The sequence below is a fragment of the Cervus canadensis genome, chromosome 7 (genome assembly GCF_019320065.1).
Source record: "Cervus canadensis isolate Bull #8, Minnesota chromosome 7, ASM1932006v1, whole genome shotgun sequence".
NCBI classification, from domain to species: Eukaryota; Metazoa; Chordata; class Mammalia; order Artiodactyla; family Cervidae; genus Cervus; species Cervus canadensis.
In genome coordinates this window covers 21575741-21596726 of record NC_057392.1, presented here as the reverse complement: position 1 = coordinate 21596726, position 20986 = coordinate 21575741, and the positions used below count along the sequence as shown (strand labels likewise).

General features: G+C 48.9%; 1 protein-coding gene across 2 annotated transcripts in view; it reads right to left on the bottom strand.

The window, feature by feature from the left end:
- TRAPPC10 (trafficking protein particle complex subunit 10) overlaps positions 1-20986 on the bottom strand; it is a 73896-nt gene that overhangs the window by 16375 nt on the left and 36535 nt on the right. For both annotated transcript variants that reach the window (XM_043474530.1, XM_043474531.1), the window contains 11 exons: positions 18701-18948; positions 12072-12218; positions 11389-11503; positions 10483-10559; positions 9634-9725; positions 7496-7636; positions 7082-7194; positions 4013-4527; positions 3046-3187; positions 1366-1524; positions 323-552 (listed from right to left, as the gene is read on the bottom strand). In XM_043474530.1, coding sequence (XP_043330465.1) covers positions 323-552; positions 1366-1524; positions 3046-3187; positions 4013-4527; positions 7082-7194; positions 7496-7636; positions 9634-9725; positions 10483-10559; positions 11389-11503; positions 12072-12218; positions 18701-18948 — 1979 coding nt within the window. The remainder of the gene's footprint in view (positions 1-322; positions 553-1365; positions 1525-3045; positions 3188-4012; positions 4528-7081; positions 7195-7495; positions 7637-9633; positions 9726-10482; positions 10560-11388; positions 11504-12071; positions 12219-18700; positions 18949-20986) is intronic.

Below are 20986 nucleotides of genomic sequence, written 5' to 3'. Positions count from 1 at the left end.
CCTAATCACCAGGACAAACGGACCACAGAGGCAAACCTACTGCCTTCTAAACAAAACCTGTATCTCTTACAGTAAACTGTCCTTCCTCAAGATGGGACAGAAAAGTTAACAGCCTGTTTGCCTCTGTCTTTGCAAGATGTACCCCTCATCTAAGGAGGGGTGATTCACAGATATAAACGCTAAACCCAACCAGAACCTGTGGTGTTAGGAACTGGGAAATCTGCCCCCTCAACAGAAGTCATTTCGAATGTGCTGTCTTCAAATCAAGGAGGACAGGCAGAAGCTGTCCCCCATAGGCTGCACAGCTCCAGCCCCTCCTTACTTTGTGGTCCGTGGTAGCCATGCAGTAGCTAGTCTTCTGCGAGTCCTTATGCTTCCCGTGGGGCTCTGTCACCCCCAGCAGGGTGCTCTCCCCTCCTGCTGCTGGAGCCGAAGGTAAAGAGAGAACTTCCAGTTCAAATTCAATCAGGTGGTATGTGGGTGCAGCCGGCAAACTGATGCTGGTGACCTTGTCGGATGACTGAACCCGGAGGAGCGCATCGGAAACCTTTTCTAGGAAAAAAAAAAAGTCACCTTTAACACAGTGCCTACATTTCCTTGCTCCTTTCTCCTCTCGTAGATGACGGCACCATAGTGAAGTTCCAGCCCAGCTCCTGCTGCGCGTACACACTTGCAAGGGTGTAACCAGGAAGGATTACAGAGGGAGGGAGACAGGAAAATCAGGAACAAAATCCCCTGAGACGAAGCAGCACTGCATGAAAGCTGTCTGGTCGAGCTGGGCTCAGAGAACTGTCACTGTGCTCAGTCTGAAGACAGAAAAGAGACACTTTCACACAGCCCACCTGAGATGGCCTGTGTCCCAGTGTGAGGTGGCCCCACCCCATCCCACCACCAGACCAACCCCCACTCAGGAAGAGTGCTGAATCCTTCCGTCTCCAACCTCAAGGCTGGGCACTGTGGGAGATGGGATTTTTTTAGGGCTTCCAACCAGTGCCTTCAAAGATTGATTTGTTTTTGCTTTTTGCAGAGGAAAGTTGAGGGGTGTGGAAGGAGACTGGAGGCCACCAAGGCATCGCCAGGGAGCACAAGCCAGGCGGTAATGCTGCATCACAGACTGTAGCAAGGTCCACACTGCCTCGCCACAGGGCACTGCACAGTTCTATGTGGGGGGATACATCTATCCTCTCAAATGTCACGTCTAGGGGGCAGGGTTACTGTCCACCTACAGGTGGAACACTGTTAGGAGAGAGCTGCAAGGAGACAGGTCCTTGGATGCCACCTGAGGATGCACGGATGACAGTGCCTTAGAGCCTGATGGTGTGCAACAAGGCCAAAGGCCCGCCTTCACCTGTGAGCTCCCCTTACCTCTTGTGTTAGAATAGATCACGGCTCTGTTCTCCTCAGGACACAGGATAAGCATAGCGTCTATGTTGCTGAGCTGGAGGCTGTCCCCATTTTTTACTGTATAATGGCCAGTAGTGACAGTGAACTTGACCTTCTGAGGAATGCCAGCCAAAAGGCTATCTAAAGGGAAAAAGACGGCAATCAGCATTGCTATCAACCAAGATGACCAATGGAAGGCCTACTGTAAGTTAGACCAGTGTGTTTTTTCTACTAGAAAAGATCTGCTCATTCTAAATACTCCATCCATTCACTCAGCGTCCATCCGTCCACCCTCACTTTTCATCTCAATTACACAGACTGCAGAGCTGAGGGGCCCCCGCCTGGAATAAGAGAATCTGTGAGCGTGGGGGAACCTCATCACCACCTCAGTTCAGAAAGCTAGGGGTCATGGTGGCAACCATGTCTATGAGGGTCTCAAAATGTACCTGCTTGTCAGTTACTAAGAGAGAATCAGATAATAACCACACTAAAGAAAAAAACTAATGAAATCGCATGTGCTGCTGCTATTCAGATTTTCCTCTGGCTTTTTCAGGTCAGGCCTCTTCCAGATCTTTGGTTCAGCAGCAGCTTGGCAGAAGATACAGCTACATTTTCTCCTGGATGGAAATGGAGGGGAGGCAATGGGCTGAGGTTTATGAGAATCGGCTCCAGGGAAGGCCGAAGGAAGAAGAGACAAGACACAAGGAGGGGGAGGTAAGAGGTGGTAAGGGAGTGAGGGCCCAAAGGAGGGTGGAGGCGCAAGCCAGCGCCTCCCAGCCACACGGCCCAGCCTTTCTCACAAATGGTTCTCTGATGAACAGTCATCTGTGAGACTCTGTGCTCCACATCTGAGGGCCTTTCCAGGAAGTCAAGGGAGTAGTTTAACAGCACAAAAACAGGGAGTTTGGAGAGATTAAACAGCAAAAAAGCTTTCCTTGATTTTTTTCCACAAATGGAAGAAATGAGCAAATAAATACACTGCTCCCAGCCATTAACTGAGACACTTAATCATTAGTGTTTTACTGAAGTGCCATGTCGTCTTCAATAATTCGTTTATACCAAGCCCTCATAGTTTGAGAACTTAACAAAAAGGACAGCAGCACTGAATTCTCAAATGCCATGCTAGGGGTCAAGGTTAATCAACACTTTCAATGGAAAAGACTTTTGATCACAGCATAGGTCATAACTAAATCTAGCATTCAGCTTTGGAATTCTAAGCAGGAAACTGTAATATTTACTGATTAAATTCTCTGCAGCAGACATCAGCTGACTTAGCCAACTTTTCTCTTATTTTTTGTATTTTATGATACAGAATGTTTAGTAAATATGAAGGTAGCAATTACAGAGAAGCAAATATTCAGATGAACAGAATAGCCACAGTTCCCAGGCAAAATCTCCATGATGCTCCCCACAGTGTCACCTGGAGAGGACATGGTCGCAGAGGACCGGAGTGTGATGCAGGAGAAAGCCTCCTCTTATGTGACTCCCTTCAGTAAAGGAGCAAAGCCCACCCCAGACACCTGCACAGCGCCCCGCCCACCCTGGCCCTCAGACACCTGCACAGCGCCCCGCCCACCCCATCCTCAGACACCTGCACAGCGCCCCGCCCACCCTGGACCCTCAGACACCTGCACAGCGCCCCGCCCACCCCGGCCCCCTTACCGGCCAGTGGCTCCACAAGCAGCTGTGGCTCCTGTGAGTACACGTCGTACTGCACCAGGGGGTAGATGTGAGGAAGCACAAACCACACGGGGCCCAGCGAGGCGCACAACTGCCGCAGCGTGTACGTTCCCGGCTCCCTGGCCTATGGGCGAGACACGCGTTGGCACCATCGTCCCCACCTGTGACAACGAGCTTCTCAAGGGAAGGCTGAGCCATAGCCTCGGAAGGGACTGCTGTTCTCACCCTTTATCCTGCTGCTCTGTGCTAACACGTCTACATTCGGGCTCTTCAAAAGATCCCTCAGAATCTCTTAGTGAGGTCTGGGTGAGTAACTGATGCTTAAGTTTGACTTGACGCTTCTAACAGTGCTTTCTCAATTTAACTTTATCTGTGGCATTCTCTTCTGGAAAAGGTATTCAATGGAGACAGGGAGCGTGAAATTTAAGACCTGCTCCAGGACTAGACTGAAAACACACATGGTGAATAGTGGTACGTTCCACCAACCTAGCCTCTGTGCAGGCTCAGAGGAACTAACAGAACACGCTGCACTGGGGGGGAGTGGGCGGGGGAAGATCCGTATCGAGTCGGCAGAAGAGACTGACTGTTCTGACATCCATCTGAGCAGCCACAAAAGGAAAAGAAAGTTTCACGTGAAAGCGCTGACTCTTTGAAACATCCTCTTTTTAACAAATGAGGATGCATTTTAACACAAAGCGAAAAAATCTAAAACCAGTGAGAATGCAAATAATTATCTACATTAAGAACTTTATGCACAACTTATTGACTGCCTTACAACTATGCAAGTATAGAAGATTTTTTTCAAAACACCAGTCTATTTTTCTGTAAGGATAAACCAGAGCCAGGCTAATGGAGCCGAGGCTACCACCGGACACTCAGCTTCTCCAGACAGTGCCTGCAAGCACCACCGTTCTGACCGCCCCAAAGCCAGCTGCTGCTCAGCACATACCTGCGTCCTGAACACGATGGTATTGGGCCCCGGCTGCAGGGTCACGCCGGCACACCTCAGCACATGGGCCCCGTCCTCCAGAGCCAGGCCTGAGGACGCCTCCAGGGGCGTGCCGCTCTCCTGCCTCCGCAGGAGCATGTGGACGTTCTTGCATATGATCCCTGTGGTGTTCAGGGAGTTGTCGGAAGGACTCCTCTCAAACATCTCATAGAGCTCCAGCGCGGGGAGGCTGCTCTGGGATGTGGGAAAGGGTGAGGCCTCCGCCGGGAAGCTGACAACCCCATTGGCCATCTTGTGCTTGGTGAGCCACTCGGCGGTCTTCCGGTAATTGTTCTTCTCGATGCTGAAGTGGACGTGGATGGCGATCTGCTCCACGGGGATGGGCACGGGCATCTGACTGCACACGGTTACCTCCACAGACAGGACGCCACCCACGTGGACCACGGCGTTGGCAGGGGTGAAGCGGAGATCGCGCAGCTGTGCGAAGGAGTGCATAGGGAGGGCGACCCTGTGACCTGTGGACGCACAGTACACGTTTCACTCCCCAGTCACGCTGTCAGAGGCTCAGAGACAGCAGGACACAGTCACTGTCACACCGGCCGGAAGCAGTGACGTGTGACAGAGACAGTTTGGACCCTCCCGACCCCACACCAAAACGAGTTACTCTGTCAAAAGAAGAACAGGAACACATGCCCGGATACCTCCTGGAAATCATAAAACCTGAAGAAATTTAAGGTCTCTAACTCCCACTTTGGCAAACCCAAGAAAAATACAGGTCAACTAACTCCTCAATTTCAAAATGAGATTTGTAAAGTCCAAGTCCTAGAGCTGTTTCAGAAAGTTCACCACCCTCCCACCCACACAAAATGTTCTCTAGTGAAGACGCCTGAGTTCCCCCCTACATCTGGAAATAAGTAAGCCCTGATGTGTGCCACTCTGGGAGCTCAGTCAAGGATGCGGCAAGTCGGGATGGCAGGGAGTCCCAGCCCTCGGGCACCAAAGGGGCAAATCCACTGCACCCTCCACCAGCACTGTGTCGAGAGAACCCACCAGGCCGCTGGACTGACCAGGAGGTGTTTATAAACACCCAGTAACCGAAGGCTGTGCTGAGAGCGATGGTATAAAATCACAAGAAAGCAGGGACGGGCACAGGAGTTTCTTCACGGAGAGGCCACGGAACAGGGGAAAAGTGGAAGTCCACAGTCTCACACACAGCAGACACGGCACACAGCCCTGTGATGCCAGTTTGGGCACTCTGAAGAACCTAATGCACAGGCCAATGCCACACTGGCCCTGAGAGCCCCTCTAGATGGCTGCGTGTGAGGGGCGCACCCAGCAGTCACGGACCACGTCGACCGGAGGTCAAGACCTCTGGGCACACTGACTTCCCAGCAGTCAGCAACGGCTGTGGCCAGCATGTGACCCCCCAGCTCTCCGGCTGAAGCCCTACCCCACAGAGCGATGGTGACTGGAAGTGGCTCCCCGGGGGAAGTTAATTAGGGTTGGGTGAGGTCAGGGACCGTCAGGCCCTTACAGAAGGATGCACCAGAGAGCCCTGTCTGTCTCTGAATCTATCCATCTCTCTCCTGGCTCATCCCCCCTCCTGCACCCCTGGTCATGAAAGGAGAAGTCAGGAGGAGAGGAGGCCTCACCAGGAACCAGCCCTGAGGGCGTGTGGCCCTCAGCGGTCAGCCTCCAGAAGGCACTCACTCAGTCTGTGGCATTCTGTCATGGCCGCCGAGCTGATGGAGACAGTGACTGTTTAACATAAACCCTCCTCCTGATGAACTGAACGTGAGAAGCTGAATGTCACCATGAACCTAATCTCACCACACAGCGACGTGTATCAAGTACATTCGCTAAAACACTCAGAAGGAAAGTCTATCAGATCTACACGCCCACAGGAAACACATTTCAGAAGGTCAGATGGTCTATGAGACACCTGGCTCGGTGACTTCCAAGAGTCAGCGTCTCACAACCCACAACTGCTGAGGGGATGAGTGCGGTCCCTCCAACCAATGGAATGTTATTCAGCCACTGAAGGGAATGAGACGCTGACACACACTACAACACAGGCAGATCCTGAAAATGTGCTGTGTGAAATAAGCTGGTCACAAAAAACCACACACTGTATGATTCCATTTACGTGAAATACCCGTACCACGTATCCTCAAAGACAGAAGGCAGGCTAGTGACTCCCAGGAACCTGGCGGGGTGGGGGTGTGAGAAAAGGTGGGGGTGGGAGAAGGTTGGGAGGAAATGAGTATGGGGCGGGCTGCTTTTGAGGGGTAAAAGTGTTCTAAACTTTACGGTGGTGACGGATGCACATACCTGTGACTAGACTAAAAACCACTAGGCTACACACTGCAAATGGGGGATGACATGATATGTGAATTCTATCTCAGTAAAACTGTGATATTTTAAAAGGTCGGTGTCTGGAAAAAAAAGATGGGAAGATGGTCAAGGAGAATTGAGATGTAACAATCAAATGCAATATGTGATCCCTGATTGGACTACTACAGGCCAGTGACTTCTAATATAAAATAATTGTAAAAACCCTGTTTGAGACAATGAGGTAGACCTGAAGAGGGCTAAGTTGGAAGCCCGAGCCAGAACACTGGCCTTCTGTGGGCAGGGAGTTTAGGGGACCACTCTTTTGTTTTCAGAAGATGCTACACTGTCCCAAAGTGGAGTGGTCCTTGTGGTCTGGAGAGGCTCTGAAGTTCAGCAGAAAGAAAAAAGTAGGAAGATATAGACACACGGTGATACACAAAATGCTAGCAACTGCGGAATCTAGGTGGTCAGTATACATCACCTGGTATATACAGTGTTATTCTTTTTGCTTTTCTAGGGCATCTGACATTTTTCATAATAAAGTTTTTTAAATCTTTATTGAATCTGTCACAGCATTGCTTCTGTTTTAAGGTTTGGGTTTTCTGGCCCAGGGCCACATGAGATCTTATTTCCCATATCAAGACCGAACCCCAAGCCCCTGCACTGACAGGTGAAGTCTTAACCACTGGCCCACCAGGGATGTTCCTGTAACAAAGTTTCAGAAATGAGCCGCACCTGGGCTGTCCCTCTGCTGGCTGGCGAAGCTGAGGATCTCTCTGCAGAAGTACTCCCGCTCGTCCGTGGTCAGGTGCTGGTCGCTGGCCAGGAGGCTGCTGGTCTGAAGGTAGCTGAGTGTAGAGTCAAGGGGCCGGAGAGGACCACGTGGGGGAGGGGGGGGCGCCGCACACACAGCCCCAGTCCCAGGGGGTGCAGACGACTGGTGCGCCCCTTCCTCCAGGGTCCTAGGGACTCACGCAGAAGTCAGGCAGGCAGACACCTGACCAGCTTCTACCCAACAGGGGCCTGTGTCAAGGCAGCTTCCCTCTCCTAATTTCCAGGCACCTATGGACATGCGACTGTGGGCACTGCTGCTATACAAACAGAGAGCAATTTTCCTATTTCACAAATGTACTCGACTTAAAAGGATACTTCTCAATCTGTCCAAGGCGTTTCTGACATTCGGCGAGCTGCTTCCTTGTGTGTGTGATTGGCAGCGCCCAGCCCTCAGCCAGGTAATTTTTCAAGGCTCCCTGAAGATACATCTCTGCCTTCTGAGGAGACTTCTTCCTCCTTGCAAATCAACAAACAGAAGCTTTCATAATGGGTCACGATAATCAACAAACTCAGACCTTTCATGGCTTCCTCCCCACCCTTGGTGATCTCGACGACACCATGACACTGGTGCCATCCAGAGTCCTCCTCTGACCACTGCCCCCCGCCCAGCCCCCGAGGTGAGAAAGAACACACAATCAGGAACACATAACCAGACCCAAGAAATGTGCCAGGCTGGTAACCCCCCACACGCTGTTTGTCCAGCATCCTACACTAGCTGAAGGGCCTTCAGAGTTCAATCTCTGGATAAGAGGGTGAGGGCATCACTTATGACTTCAAGCTGCTGCGAGGCTGCCAAGCGTGAAGGAAGGGGAAGGATCTGCCCACTGGCACAGAAGCAGGTATGGAGGAAGCTAAAAACCTGGGCTTGGACCCACCCTAGCTCCTGAAGACACACCAAAACAGAGTGGTTTCCATGGACCAACCAATGGGAGCTTGGGCCAACTCCAAAACTCAGGCCAATGCACTGAGCAGGTTTCAAAGATTTACAGAGAACTATGAAGGATTTAAATAGCAACACATATCACATAAAAGAACATCTTCCCAGGCCCAATTTAAACCTTCAAGATATTCAGAACAAACCAAAGTTTAAAATACGATTAACGAAGCTTGCCCAAGCTTCAGTGACAACACGGATGCCCTGGCCTTTCCCAGAGGGCTTGGGACTGCTGATCTTGCAAGATAAAGGCCAACAATGAACAAGCATCTGCTCACCTGGCATCTTGAGAGAATATCTTAGTCCTCAGGACCTTACTCTGAAACAGTGAGAGTTCCCAAATTCTCAATTTCAAGCCTATCAAATTACATGTGCCAGTTTTTCCAGACTTTTCTGGTCCTCTCTCATCCTGTCATTTAAAGGGGCCAGAACTTTCCACACTTCTTCAGTTAGTATCTCCAGCCAATGATTTATACACTGTAGTGCAGGATGGGAGACCATTGCCACCCAGCCCCCAGAGACACAGGCCGAAGGTCACCCAGCTGGCCAGTCCATGGTGACACCAGAACCAGGACCCAAGTCTCCCGTTAGCAGGCCAGCGTCACCCCACCGCAGTGCCAGCCTCAGGGGGCTGAGCTCATAGCATCTGAGGGCATGGCTTCTCTATTCCACTAACCAATTAATAACTCAGTCCTCAGTACACCAGATGGAGATTCAAGAGACCCCACCTCGGCTCTGTGACTGCTGGCTGCTCCAACCACACCTAAAACATCAGGATGTTCACTTAGATGATCTACTAATCCCTTCCCTGCCTACTCAACCAGTTACAATAAATTATTCTTTCCTGTTTCATCTAATAAAATTACAAACTGTATATATCCAAATACCACTTCAAACACATATTTCTTTTGAGAAAACCACCATCTTTTCCCTCATAACTTGTATCTTTTCCAGTGCTTTGAATTAGCAGCTGCATTGCCAGCCAGGGTTCTTCTCTTTGACAGGCTATTTACCAAATACATATGAAATACACCACATTTTGAGTCTTTTCTCTGGAATCCAACTCGGAAGCTGGAGCCAGATGAGAAACGTTCACCGTTTCTGTACACTCCGGCTCTCAGGCACTCACAGCTCAGCCCTCTCTCCTGGAGGTGATACATGCACGTACTCCACGTCACTGACCTCAAGGGGACACTTACGAGCACCCAGAGAAAATGATGTAGAACACACACCATATACTGCATAAAACAGGGCACACATTATCTACATATGTGGAACATTTATGTAAAAGTTCACTAAACTGATTAAAGAAACACAAAGATCAGTAACAATTACCATGGTTAATAAACTAAACTCTGGTATTCAGAAGGAATCTTCTAAAAAAATGATGATGGTTGGTTAACAATTTACATTTTCATTCTACCAAGTTAGGTACACTTCATATTAACTCCTACATAACAAACCTCTTACTACACACAGGAGATGTCTGAAATTCAGAGAAAAGTTCAAAATCAATTACATGTAAAACTCTGCCAGATCCTTTCCAACAAGCTTAGCAGATCGAATCCTCCCGATACTCGTGAACATTTCGATGGTGGCATGAGACAAGTCCTGTGGAAAAGCAAAGACCGAGTAACTCTGTACTTCAAATTTAATGCTACACAGACCCGACATTCATTTACCCAAAGCTGAAGCAAAAGACTTCCTTATTAATATAACAATTTTTTACTCAGGATCTTTCTGTGTTATTTGAGTTTTTACAAAACAGTGATTTATACAAAGTCATCAACTTGTATATAAACTATGATGCATTATAAGGAAAGAAACATGAACTCAGCAGGGATAGAATAATTTTTTTCAGTGTTATTTTCCAAATGCAGGTAACATTTTTAGTGTTTTTTCACTCTCTGAGTAACAGAGACAACTGTCAGATGCTCTTCAATTAACTGTGCCTTGGGAACGCAGGTGGTCCACTGAACTTCTACTGCACTGCTTTCTAAGACTGCCCAAGTTTAAGTCCTTTAAAATCAGGTACAATAAGCCCTGTTCAGGTTCAAACTGTTTCTCTGTATACAGAAAATCATTCACTAGCCTTTCTTACAATTTCTGCTCCACTGAAGGAGCAATCCCATGGGGAAAAGAACGATAAATATCCAAGGATGCTTTTATGCCTAGTTATGGCACTGTGGATACCGACGCACCAACTACTTCAGGTGCATCCACAACTCCCTAGGGCTGAGGGAACTTAGCCCAGCAAGGAGGTCCCAGACACCAGCTCACTCCCAATCCCAAATGCTACAAATGCAGCAAAATCTCACAGAGACAGGCTTTCTGCCACCAGTGGACAGGCAACACTTGAAATACTTACTAAGTAGTGCTTTTCAAAAGCTTCTACTGATGATAATGCTTCTTTGAGTTTCTTATAAGGACTCTGAGCTGTGTTGGCTTAAACAGAAAGAAATAAGAGTCCTTATTCATCTTCATTACATCCAGTCATGACTTTATGTTCAGCCACAAATGTCACAGGTACAGGACTTTGTCTGATGCTTGTGGAAACTACCAACACACCCATGTCAGCTGAAACCACACTACTACTCACATTCTTGTCCAGTTAACATACTCATGATATAATCTAAACACTTCGTGCAATGCTTTTATCTTTAACTGAGGCTAGAAGTCTTTAAGCATGTATTACAAATCCTACAATAAACTGAATTACTTTCAGAATGCTGTAAAGTGCTCTCAGGTTGAAACAGAGCAACACATACATCACACACTTTCCCTGATGAACTGATCCGAGCCAGCAGGAGTCCTCTCAGGTCACTAGGTGTGATTTAGTCAGCAATAGCCCTGCTAACTCACACTCATCATTATGCTGAAAGAATCAGTAATGCTCCTTTCAAAGTGCTCTATCACCTAGAAGTAATTTACTCAATAAAAGGACGTGTCTGGCCATATTATCAGAAAAATAAATCACCTGTAACTGGGGGAGATTGGTGCATTTAAACTTCATGAGGGCTGTACAAAGTCCTGACCAGCTCAATGTAAGCCTGCCAGAAACTCAGACACAGTTTTAAGAACCCTTATACTTTCTTAAACTATTTCTGACATTTCTTTAAGTGATTAAAGGGTAAAATATCCCATGTCTTAATCTGGTCAGCTGATAATAAGTGTAATTTCCCAAATGGTGAGTAGTTATATTGCCAGAATCTGAATTATACATGCCAAGCACAGCCCACGTTCTCGGTGATTTGGGGAACATTTCAAAAAGTACCTGTCTCAGGCCGCTCGGCTCCCAAACCTGCCAAAAGATCCACAGTCCTATTGAGGTCCTCTGAGTCAGGTCCCTTTTCTGACACAAGTCCACACAGATAGCCCAGGGACTTCAGCTGTTGAGATAGACCCCAAATTTCAATTAATCTGCTATAAGAACCAGTAGAGAATTTACAAATTTAAAGTTAACATCCATCTAAATGCAAAAAATTTAGCTTTCCTACCCAAAAGATTCTTGTATGGATATAAAAACACATCTTGCTACGATCCTTTCAAACTCAAACCTTCTACGTGATCATCCTGGGAGTGCCTCTGACTCTGGTCACTCACAAGCCAGCAAGGTCTCCCACTCTGTCTGCACTGCCACCAGGCTTTCCTGCTGCCCACACAGGACCACTGTCCTCACCTGATTTCTGCACAGGCTTCACGCTTACCCTGCTTTGTCTCCAGCACCCTCATTCCTGGGGCAGAAGTCCATCTTTAGTACGAGCGCAGCAAGTGTCTGACGTCCACTGGAGTCAGAGACACTGGCAGGGACCCACCGCGTCCATGTTGCTACCGGACGCTCCTCAGGCGCCAGAGCCCCCCAAGGAGGGACCGCGTGTGCAGCACTTCCCCAACAGCGAACTCCATCCCGCCCCGGGGGCACAGCCCAGACAGGCTCCCTCTGCACTCGGCAGCTACCTTCTCCGTGGCGTAGCTCCACAAGCCCACGGTGTGGGCAATGTTCGAGTCTATCTGCGCCCGGTCACAGCACCCTTCTATCCTCTGCAGCACCTCCAGGCAGCTCAGGAACACCCAGCAGTCCAGGGCGCCGGGCGGCACGGAGACCTGTGGGGCACAGGCGCAGGCGGTGAGGAGGGCACTCGGGGAAGCCCCTCCCGGCAGCCACCCAGACTCTGCACAACCACAGGGAAGAGAAAGGGGCGTAACAACAAGGGCAGCAGCTCAGCTACAGGAGGAAGGGCCACCTGTGCCCAAAGGCACTCAGTGGCTCACACTCCCGATGAGACGGAGGGCCTTGGCAGGGGTGTGATCTCAGCAGTGTACTCAAAAGCTTACTAAAGATGCCTACAAGAAGGCCGACTGTCAGCACTTACTCAAGGTTTGGAAACTGGTCACCTCTCAGTTTAAAGAGCACACATTCTGAAGGTGGGAAGCTAAGACCTCAGATGACCACTGGAACACATTTCAGATCATGTATCAACATAGCAATCTAAGTATTAAGTAGATATTTGATGGTATTTGGGAACTGCTATTGATTTTTTAGGTGCAATTATGTTTGTAAAAATGGACTCCTGTTGCTTGGGGATATAATAAACACTATACTGTCAGATATTCAGAAGTATCTACTGTATGTGATCGGTTCCACGGTGGACTTTCGTCTACACTTCAGGGTCTCTGAAAGAGGAATGTCTCACAATTGACAGCACATCCACGCCCACAGCTGGCAGCGCAGACTGCCTTTTCGGGGGCACTGACGTCATGGGGCGTCTCACAGCTGGGGCCCCAGCTCCGGTGAGACCCGCCAGCTGGTCCCAGTCACAACGGGGACTAAGAAGTGACCCCGAATTAGCTGACAGGGGAGGAGCTGCACAAGCTGACGAGACCAAGTCCTGTAAGAAAGACTTCTTCAACACACCCTGAGCACAAACAGAAGGACCTGGCACCAACCGGAAAGACCCAGAGAATGCCATTAAATGCTCCCATACATGCTAAATTGCCCAGTCTTTGAAAAATGAGACAAACTACTTAGGTCCTTTAAATGAAAAATCAGTACAGAAAATAATGACATGATCAGAAGCAACTTTCATAAGGTGATAAAGTGGTATGACTCTCTTGTCCAGACAAGGGACCAACCTCAAAGGGATGCGGAGAGCTGGCCGGTGGGATGCAGCTCAGGGACCCTGTCCAGAGCACATGCCTCCCCCCAGTCGAACTGCGGCACTCCACAGGGGGCAAGGCTGAGAGGTACCAATAGCCCACAGAGGTCTCACCTGAAAGCCACATATCTTTAGACGGTGGCAGGCTGAGTTTTTCTGACTGCCACCCACCCCATTGCCCCACGTCAATCACACCTGACAAAGAGCAAGCCTGCGTCCCACAAGGGACAAACCTTAGGCAAGCTCAAGACTCTGCCAGTCCACCCAGCGGCACTCTCGGCATCTGGACACCTCACGCACCCTAACGAGAAAGACACAGAGAGCCTTTCCATAGACTTCGGGGCCCTCTGGGTAAACTCCTTTGTGAACAACAGATTTTTTTAAAACTAATTTCTTCATAAACATTCTTTAGCTTTTCTTCAAGCCTCTCCTTTTCTGATACCAGTATTATTGGTCATGGCAAGAGCTGTCTGACCATTTTCCAAGTATAAAATTAAAGACATTCTTTTGTTTTTTCTAAACCTATGTTTTAAAACAATGCAAATGCTGAAAACCCCAGTGTCCTATATGGACCACAACGGGGCCATGCCCGCCACACACCTCCCAACACGCCACCGGTGCCTCCTCGTGAACTCGTGCACACAAAATCAACATGCAGGCATGTCCAGCTAGACTCTGCATTCACAGCCTCATCCACTCCAGTTCGTTGATTTCTGCCGCCACACCCCTGTCTGCTGTCCGCACAGATGGCAGTGACCGCTTCCCTCGTACAGGATGGACATTTGGGTTATTTCCCGAGTCTGGCAGTTACAGTAAGGCCACCACGAGTGTCCCTGCACTGCCTCCTGGACAGAGCGGGGACAAATCACCGGCTCACGGGCAGCACAGGTTTGGCTCCAGCAGAGGCTGCCAAACAGCTTTCCTAAGATGGGTGCCCATTCCTACTCTCCCTGTCAAGGAAAGAACTCCAGGTGCTCCCTGTTCTCACCAACACTTATCAAGGCCTTCCACTTTAGCCACTTGGGGTGGGGGGTGGGGGGAGGTAGATTTCACTGTTATTTTAGTTTGCATTTCTCTATAATGAATGAGGCTGAGCACCTTTTCATCTGCTTAGTAGCCAACTGCCTATTTTCTATTGATTTGTCAGTCTCTGAAGCTGATTTGTAGGGGTTCTTCCCATACTCTGGGTAAGAGTCCTTCTTGACTATACAGCCTATGGACCTTTGTCCCCTCCTGGCTGCCCTGTCACCCCCCTCCGTGGTGCTGATTGATGACGAGAGGCCCTGATTTCCAGGCTGCCTGTTTTCCACACTCTTCCCTCCTGGCCAAAGCCTTTCTGTCCTGTTTAAGAAACATTTGCTAATCTCAAGGTCATAAAGAATTCTCCCATATTATCTTCCAGAAGCTTTCTTGCTTTATCTTTCATAAAATAATTATTATTTGTGGATGGTATAAGATTCAGTTGACTCAGACCCATTTATTCACTGAGTCCATTCATATTCCATTTATTCAAAGTTTACCCCAGCGCCTTTGCTCCGACCTCACGTTTCTCCCCAGGTCTCAGCCGAGTCTCCAACTCTTCTCCACGTCTCCTCCTAATCAGGAGCCTCTCTCTGCCCTCACCTCTCACAGCACCCCAGCTTTCAACCCAAGGGTGGCTCCCCACTAGCTGGAGAATAAAAGTCAACTCTCAAGGTGATGTACACTTTCAAACCTGGCTTCCAAGAATTCTGGAGCCTCACCTCCATGCCCTGCCTCAGCCCTAAGTTCTACCAAGACTAAGCTCCTCGAGAGTTCTTTCTCAACAGTGAGTTCTCTGCCTGAAACTCACTCTCTCTGCCCGCCACCCAAGCCATGTCCACCTGATGGGTCCTGACTCAGCTCAAGGGGTGAGGAGGGGTGATGTTAGTCTGTCGTGCTCGCTGCTAAAAACACAGCTCCTAGAGTGCTTGGCTCGCACAAAACAGGTGTTCAATGAGTAACTGCTAAATGGATGAAACTTTAAAATCCAGCTCACACAAGACCACCTCTTGACCCCCACCCCCGGACACATCAGGCAGTGTCCATGACCCCATGCCAGCTGCCCCTCTCTCTTCGATATCACCCCCACCCACCCACCCCACCCGGGAACAGCTGGCTCTGATGGCCCGGCAGCTCTGGGCTCTGACAGCCCACTCACACAGCTGGCTCTGTGCACAAACTGTGGGTTTCTTGAGGTCAAGCAGGACTCATTTCTTCATCTGTGGGTCCTCTCTCCCCTCACCACTGTGTGTAGTCAGCTGCTTTCTGAATGGTGCTGGGCAGTTCCTTCTCTAACCCTCTTTCCCTCTTCCTGAGGCTCACTGGCTCTTATTGATATCAACACCTTCCCTGGGTGCCTCCTGCTCCATCCACTCCCACTCCTCTCACAGTTCAGGTCCTCCCTCAGGGCTCAAGGTCACATGATGAGCAAGTACTCGATGACCCTGAGGGTCGCTCCTCAGTAAAGCCTCTGCTCTGTCCTCTGTGGGGCCTGAACCCAGGAATGCCAATGCCAGCTGGCAGGCCTGGATGGTGGGCCCTCTCCACCCTGGTCAGCCTGCAGCTTCTCCCACACACAGCCCTGCTCACACACCAGCAGGGCGTGGGCATCTCACACACGGCGCTGGCCAGTCTCTAGGTCCTGAAGAGTCCTGATCCTCTTGGCTAGCCCTGTCTGTGAACATAATCAGAACCTATGCTGATAAAAGACAAGCCGATACCGAGAAAAACGCATTAACACAGAAATCCTTTGGGTAGTCATTGTAACAAACATAAAACGATATTCTAGAAAATATCTTCCTTAAATAGTTCTCACTTACCAATCTGGTAAAGATGAAAATATATACACATATTACTTTTTTTCTTACCAAAGATGCAGGAGAAGAGTATTACTAGTGTAACTAAAAATGGGATCATCTTACTAGAAGGCAATATGATGATGTACACTAAAAGTGTTAAAGACAAGTGCAGCCTTGAACTAGCCATCCTACGTGTGAATGCACTGAATAAGGGTGACGGACAAGGATATACACTCCTCCAACGGCAGACACTGCTGAACAATCCCAAAGTCCAAACAGTCCTTCTACACACAGAAAGGCCACAGACCAAAAAGAGAATCTCTTACTTTAGAAAAAGCAATGACGCTTTCTTCTGCAGCTCTGTCTGTGTTTTCCAAATTTACGCAGGGAATACACTAGACTTTTGGTAAACGGGTGGGGGTGGTTTAAATGTTGTAGACAACAAAGAGATGTTCTTTGTTGACGGAGTCATCTGAGCTCCCACAGACCTGATGCAACTTTACGGCTATTACTCCTGACTCCAGCAGCGGTGTGGGCAGGTACCCTTTCCACATTCACACATTGCCAAGCCGGGAGCTGGCCCCTGGCCTCAGCAAGCACCGCTGGGAGTGATGACCCCAGGCCGCAGCACGGAGGTGGCATCTGGCCACCTCAGTGTCTCCTCCTCTCAGAGAAGATACTATAAATCAACTGATGCACCAACAAGGAAGTCACCAAGACTTGCTTTACAAACCATAAAGAGCAAACACAGGCGTTTTCTGCAAAAGAAACATCACAATAAGAAATGTACAAAGTGGTTGCAATACATATGCTTTTGGCTTAAAAAGGATAAATGACCAAACCTAACCCAGCACCACATACTGGCCCAACCTGCAAGCTGCCTGAGGACTGGCTCTGCAGCTGCAGCTCTGCCCAGCTCTGTTTGGGGGAACCCAAGGCTCTACACTGGCCTCTGGCCATGGACATGACTGTCAACAACAATCACCAGAAAGAAAGCTAGCAGACACAGGAAATGAGTTCTAGTTTTGAGAGTGGAATCAAATATGCAGAAAAAAATAAATAATTTTGATTGTCTCCATAAAAATTTAAAGAAATTCTAAGAATAAACTTATCCGCTTTATTGCCAACCGCAAAACTACCTTAAGTTATAAGGACCACCCCCAACTCCCAACAACAACCTAGAGAGAGAATCTCAGATGACAAAGTAGAGAGAGGAGTTCTCTGCCTGACGCCCCACATGCCCTCTCCAGTGAGAACACCATCACTGAGGCCTAAACCGCCCTCCTGGGTGACCCCAATTTGAAAGTGCAAAGGCTGAACTGCCTGGGCTCTTAATACACTCCCATGTTTTCCCGTGATCCACTAACAAGAGAAAATCTCTCAGTTAGTAAATCTCTAGGCCCCATGAACACAGGCGGCCCTGTCCCATTAATGAAGCAATCCCCTCAGCCCCAGAGTCTGTACAGTTAGAGTGGAATAGCCAAAGAAGATTATCTCAACCCACTCGGTGACAGGTGGCCACAAGAACATCACCTCAAGGTGGAAAGTGTTCTTTTTTCTCATGTGCTTGATTAGATGTGCAAAGAAGAAAAATAATTTGATAAAAAGTTCTAAATTCTCAAGTTTGTGGCTCAGCTAGGCTAGGCATCTCTTCTTTAGAAATTAGCAAAATAATTTATCTTATTGAGTCTGTTATTTAGTTTTTTAGGGAACATAAAACAGAAATGACTATGATATGGAAACTACCCTTACCACCAGTGCCCTGGGTCTTCATTAACTGTGCCCCCAGAGCCCTGGTGTGGAGCCCAACAGAGAGGACTGCAGCCTGCCGGGAGGATCTGAGTCTGTGACAAGTTAATTATGTTACCTGTAAGTCACCTAACCACTTCCACACCCACTTTCCTCCTTTATAAAATGGAATTAGACCACCCACTCAGTTCTTAACCGGGGAGTAGGGGTGGGTACCTAAGAATCCTCTGATAGTGTATGTAACATTTGGAGTGTGTACATGTGCATTTTTCCATGTAAAGAGGTCACTGAAACAAAAAAGGTGAGAACCCCCAGAACGGACAGTCATTAGAGCTCCCGTACCTTACTAAAATGTTTACAACACTACAGGCAGGAAGAGAGTCCAGAGCCCTGGGGGATATTAATCTAGAAAAACAAGTGTTTGACTACAAACCAACACCTTGAAGCTAACTGTGTTCTTTCATACACGCATGCACACATGTGTTTGTACCCTACCTCCATTAAACTGTGTGCTACTGATTAACGTGCACAGCTTGCTGTGTGTCACTCACATTGTTACCAGCATGCTCATGTGCAAATTCAGGTATCTGAAAAGACAGCTCTGAAAGAAAACAAACACCACCTGCGAAACCTGATTCTGGGTGTCCCCCAGGTGAGTGATGTTGATCAATAAGGCCCAGCTCCCACAGAACAAGCCAGGGTTACCTTAAAACTTATATTGAGACACTGATCTGGGAGGCTCGCTGTGGGCCACTGTGCACTGCACTGTGCTGAGGGCAGAAGGTGCACTTTCTAGCAGTCACTCAATCGGTTGCTAGGCCGACAGTCGGGACGCGGGTGACGGGGAAAGGAGACGACTCACTTCCAGGAGCTTCAGCTCCTGCACACAGCTGTGCAGCAGAGCTAGGGCGCGCTGAGCCACCTCCCACGGCCTCTGCAGGAAGAGGAGCAGGGTGCACTGGCGAGAGAACAGGTAACTGCGCAGATCTAACAGGGTGGCTTCTTGCCTCTGTATCAATTCGCGCTTCTCCATATCTATGGGCTTTCGGAGGATCAATCCATTCCAGCTCTTCACCGGCTGGCAGAAAAAAGTCAGCCAGTTCGCACCATCTAGACAAACACACATCGTGAAAGGCGCTGACTGAAGATTCCTTCACCTCACTGCACGGGACCGTGAGCCCTAGGGGACCGACGGGCGGCCCGAAGCACCAGCCCCCCCTCAAGGCTGTGGGGGACCCGACAAGGGACATAGGACAGGGTGGTGACTACAAGGACACCCACTCGGCTCCTGGCATCGGGGGACAGGACGGAGGCTGCAAGGCACAACGCTGTTCCAGGCCCCGAAGGTCGTGAACAAGCCAGGATGCGATCGGGCCACCGGGCTAAGGGTCGGGGACACCTCAGGCTCCACAATCAGTCACCCGGGAGGAGGCATGAGGCCCAGGCGGGAACGTGCTATGGGGTTCCTCCCTACCGTGTGCGGGGGAGCAGCCTGGCCACGGGACAGTCTTCATCTTATATCATCTCCACACTCTTCCTGACGTATTTAAGCCTCCTGCCTGTCTGCCACTCAACCCTGTCAACACCTGAGTCCAGCTCCCAGAGGAAGGGCCCGCAGCACGAGGAAGACATAGTAGTGGGAAGCAGAGGGGACATCCTAACTGTCAAAGATTTCCAACAAGGCTCCCCAATTCTAATAGCTCAAAGACTCAAATACGGTTTTAAATTAAACACAAGAGTCTACAATAACAGGGCCATTCAATCTAATGGAAAAAAACTTTTTAATCTACCTTCCTCTCTCACAGCCACCTCCCTGGACGTCCACATCTACACTGGCACGGTGGCATTGCTTCATGGCTGCAGGGCCAGCAACGGCAACAGCGTCCCTCACTAGCTGAGCTGAGAGTCAGCGGCTCACTGCCCATACAGTGAGGTGTCCCCCCAGCTGTCAGGCCTTTCCTCAGCAGATCCCCCCGCTGGGGCCCCATCCCCAGCACTCTCCTGGCTCCCCCCACGTTTGGTCAGGCCTCTCTTGGAGAGCCTCCTAGGCCCCCCTCTGACAGTAACCAGCCCTACCGCCACCCTCCCCCACACCTGCATCTTCTGCCCAGCCTGCACTTGCTACCCTCGTTACCTAACTCTAAGTGACATACTTGTTTTTCCATATGTCTCCCTTTCATGTAAACTCCATTAAAGAAGGAAGTCTGTTGTGTTCCCTACTGTGTTTAGAACAGGGCCTGCACAGAGAGGGGTCTCAGGAAGTATGTGTCTGAATGAACAAAAATGAACCCCCTTATCACTTCACTGCAAAAGCTGGTCCAGGCTTACTTTTGGATTTTAAATTGCCCCAGGTTTATTTTAAAACTGAAAGAACAAAGAAACTATGTGAAATATAATGTAAGAAACATTTAAGCTATTTGAGACACATACATACATATATATATATATATATATACACACACACACATATATATATATGTATAATATGGGCATGTAAGATATAAGAAATGTAATTTTATTCCCTTTAAGTTTTCAAAATCTAATTAGTAAATTGCTTTAGTTATATGTTTCTGTCTGTGTCTCAGCAAAGTAAGAGATCCAAAGCTGAACTGCAAGAAAACTGATTGAAGTGGGCCTCAGTGGGTGACACCGCATCACTCTGAGAACCAGGGTGGGGCCCACAGGCCAGGGGGCGGCCCCTGCACCTCACTCCCTACAGGTCTCCTAGCAGACACGACAATGGCTCCTGGGAATCACGCCTTTCTTCAGACACTGTGACAAAGGTTCCCAAAAGAACCCCCGATAAAGATATCTATTATAGCACTGCTTGTGGGAGCAAGAGAGAAACAACCCAAATGTCCAGCGCCAGGGTGGCTGAATCAAGTCTCAGGAATCCACACTGCGAAGCACTCTGCAGCTACTGGCAGAAACAGCTTAGCGCCTCATCTGTCAGTCTAAAGAGATGCCTGCGATGGACTGCTAGTAAGAACAAGCTACAGACAAACGTCATGATAATGTGACGCCATTTCTACCAAAATAAATACCAAGCAAAGAACAGTGAGCACAATTACAAACTTTTTTCTTTGTACATGGGTCACTGTGCTAATTTCATATTTTTAGAAAACTTTAAGACATCGTTAAAAAGATG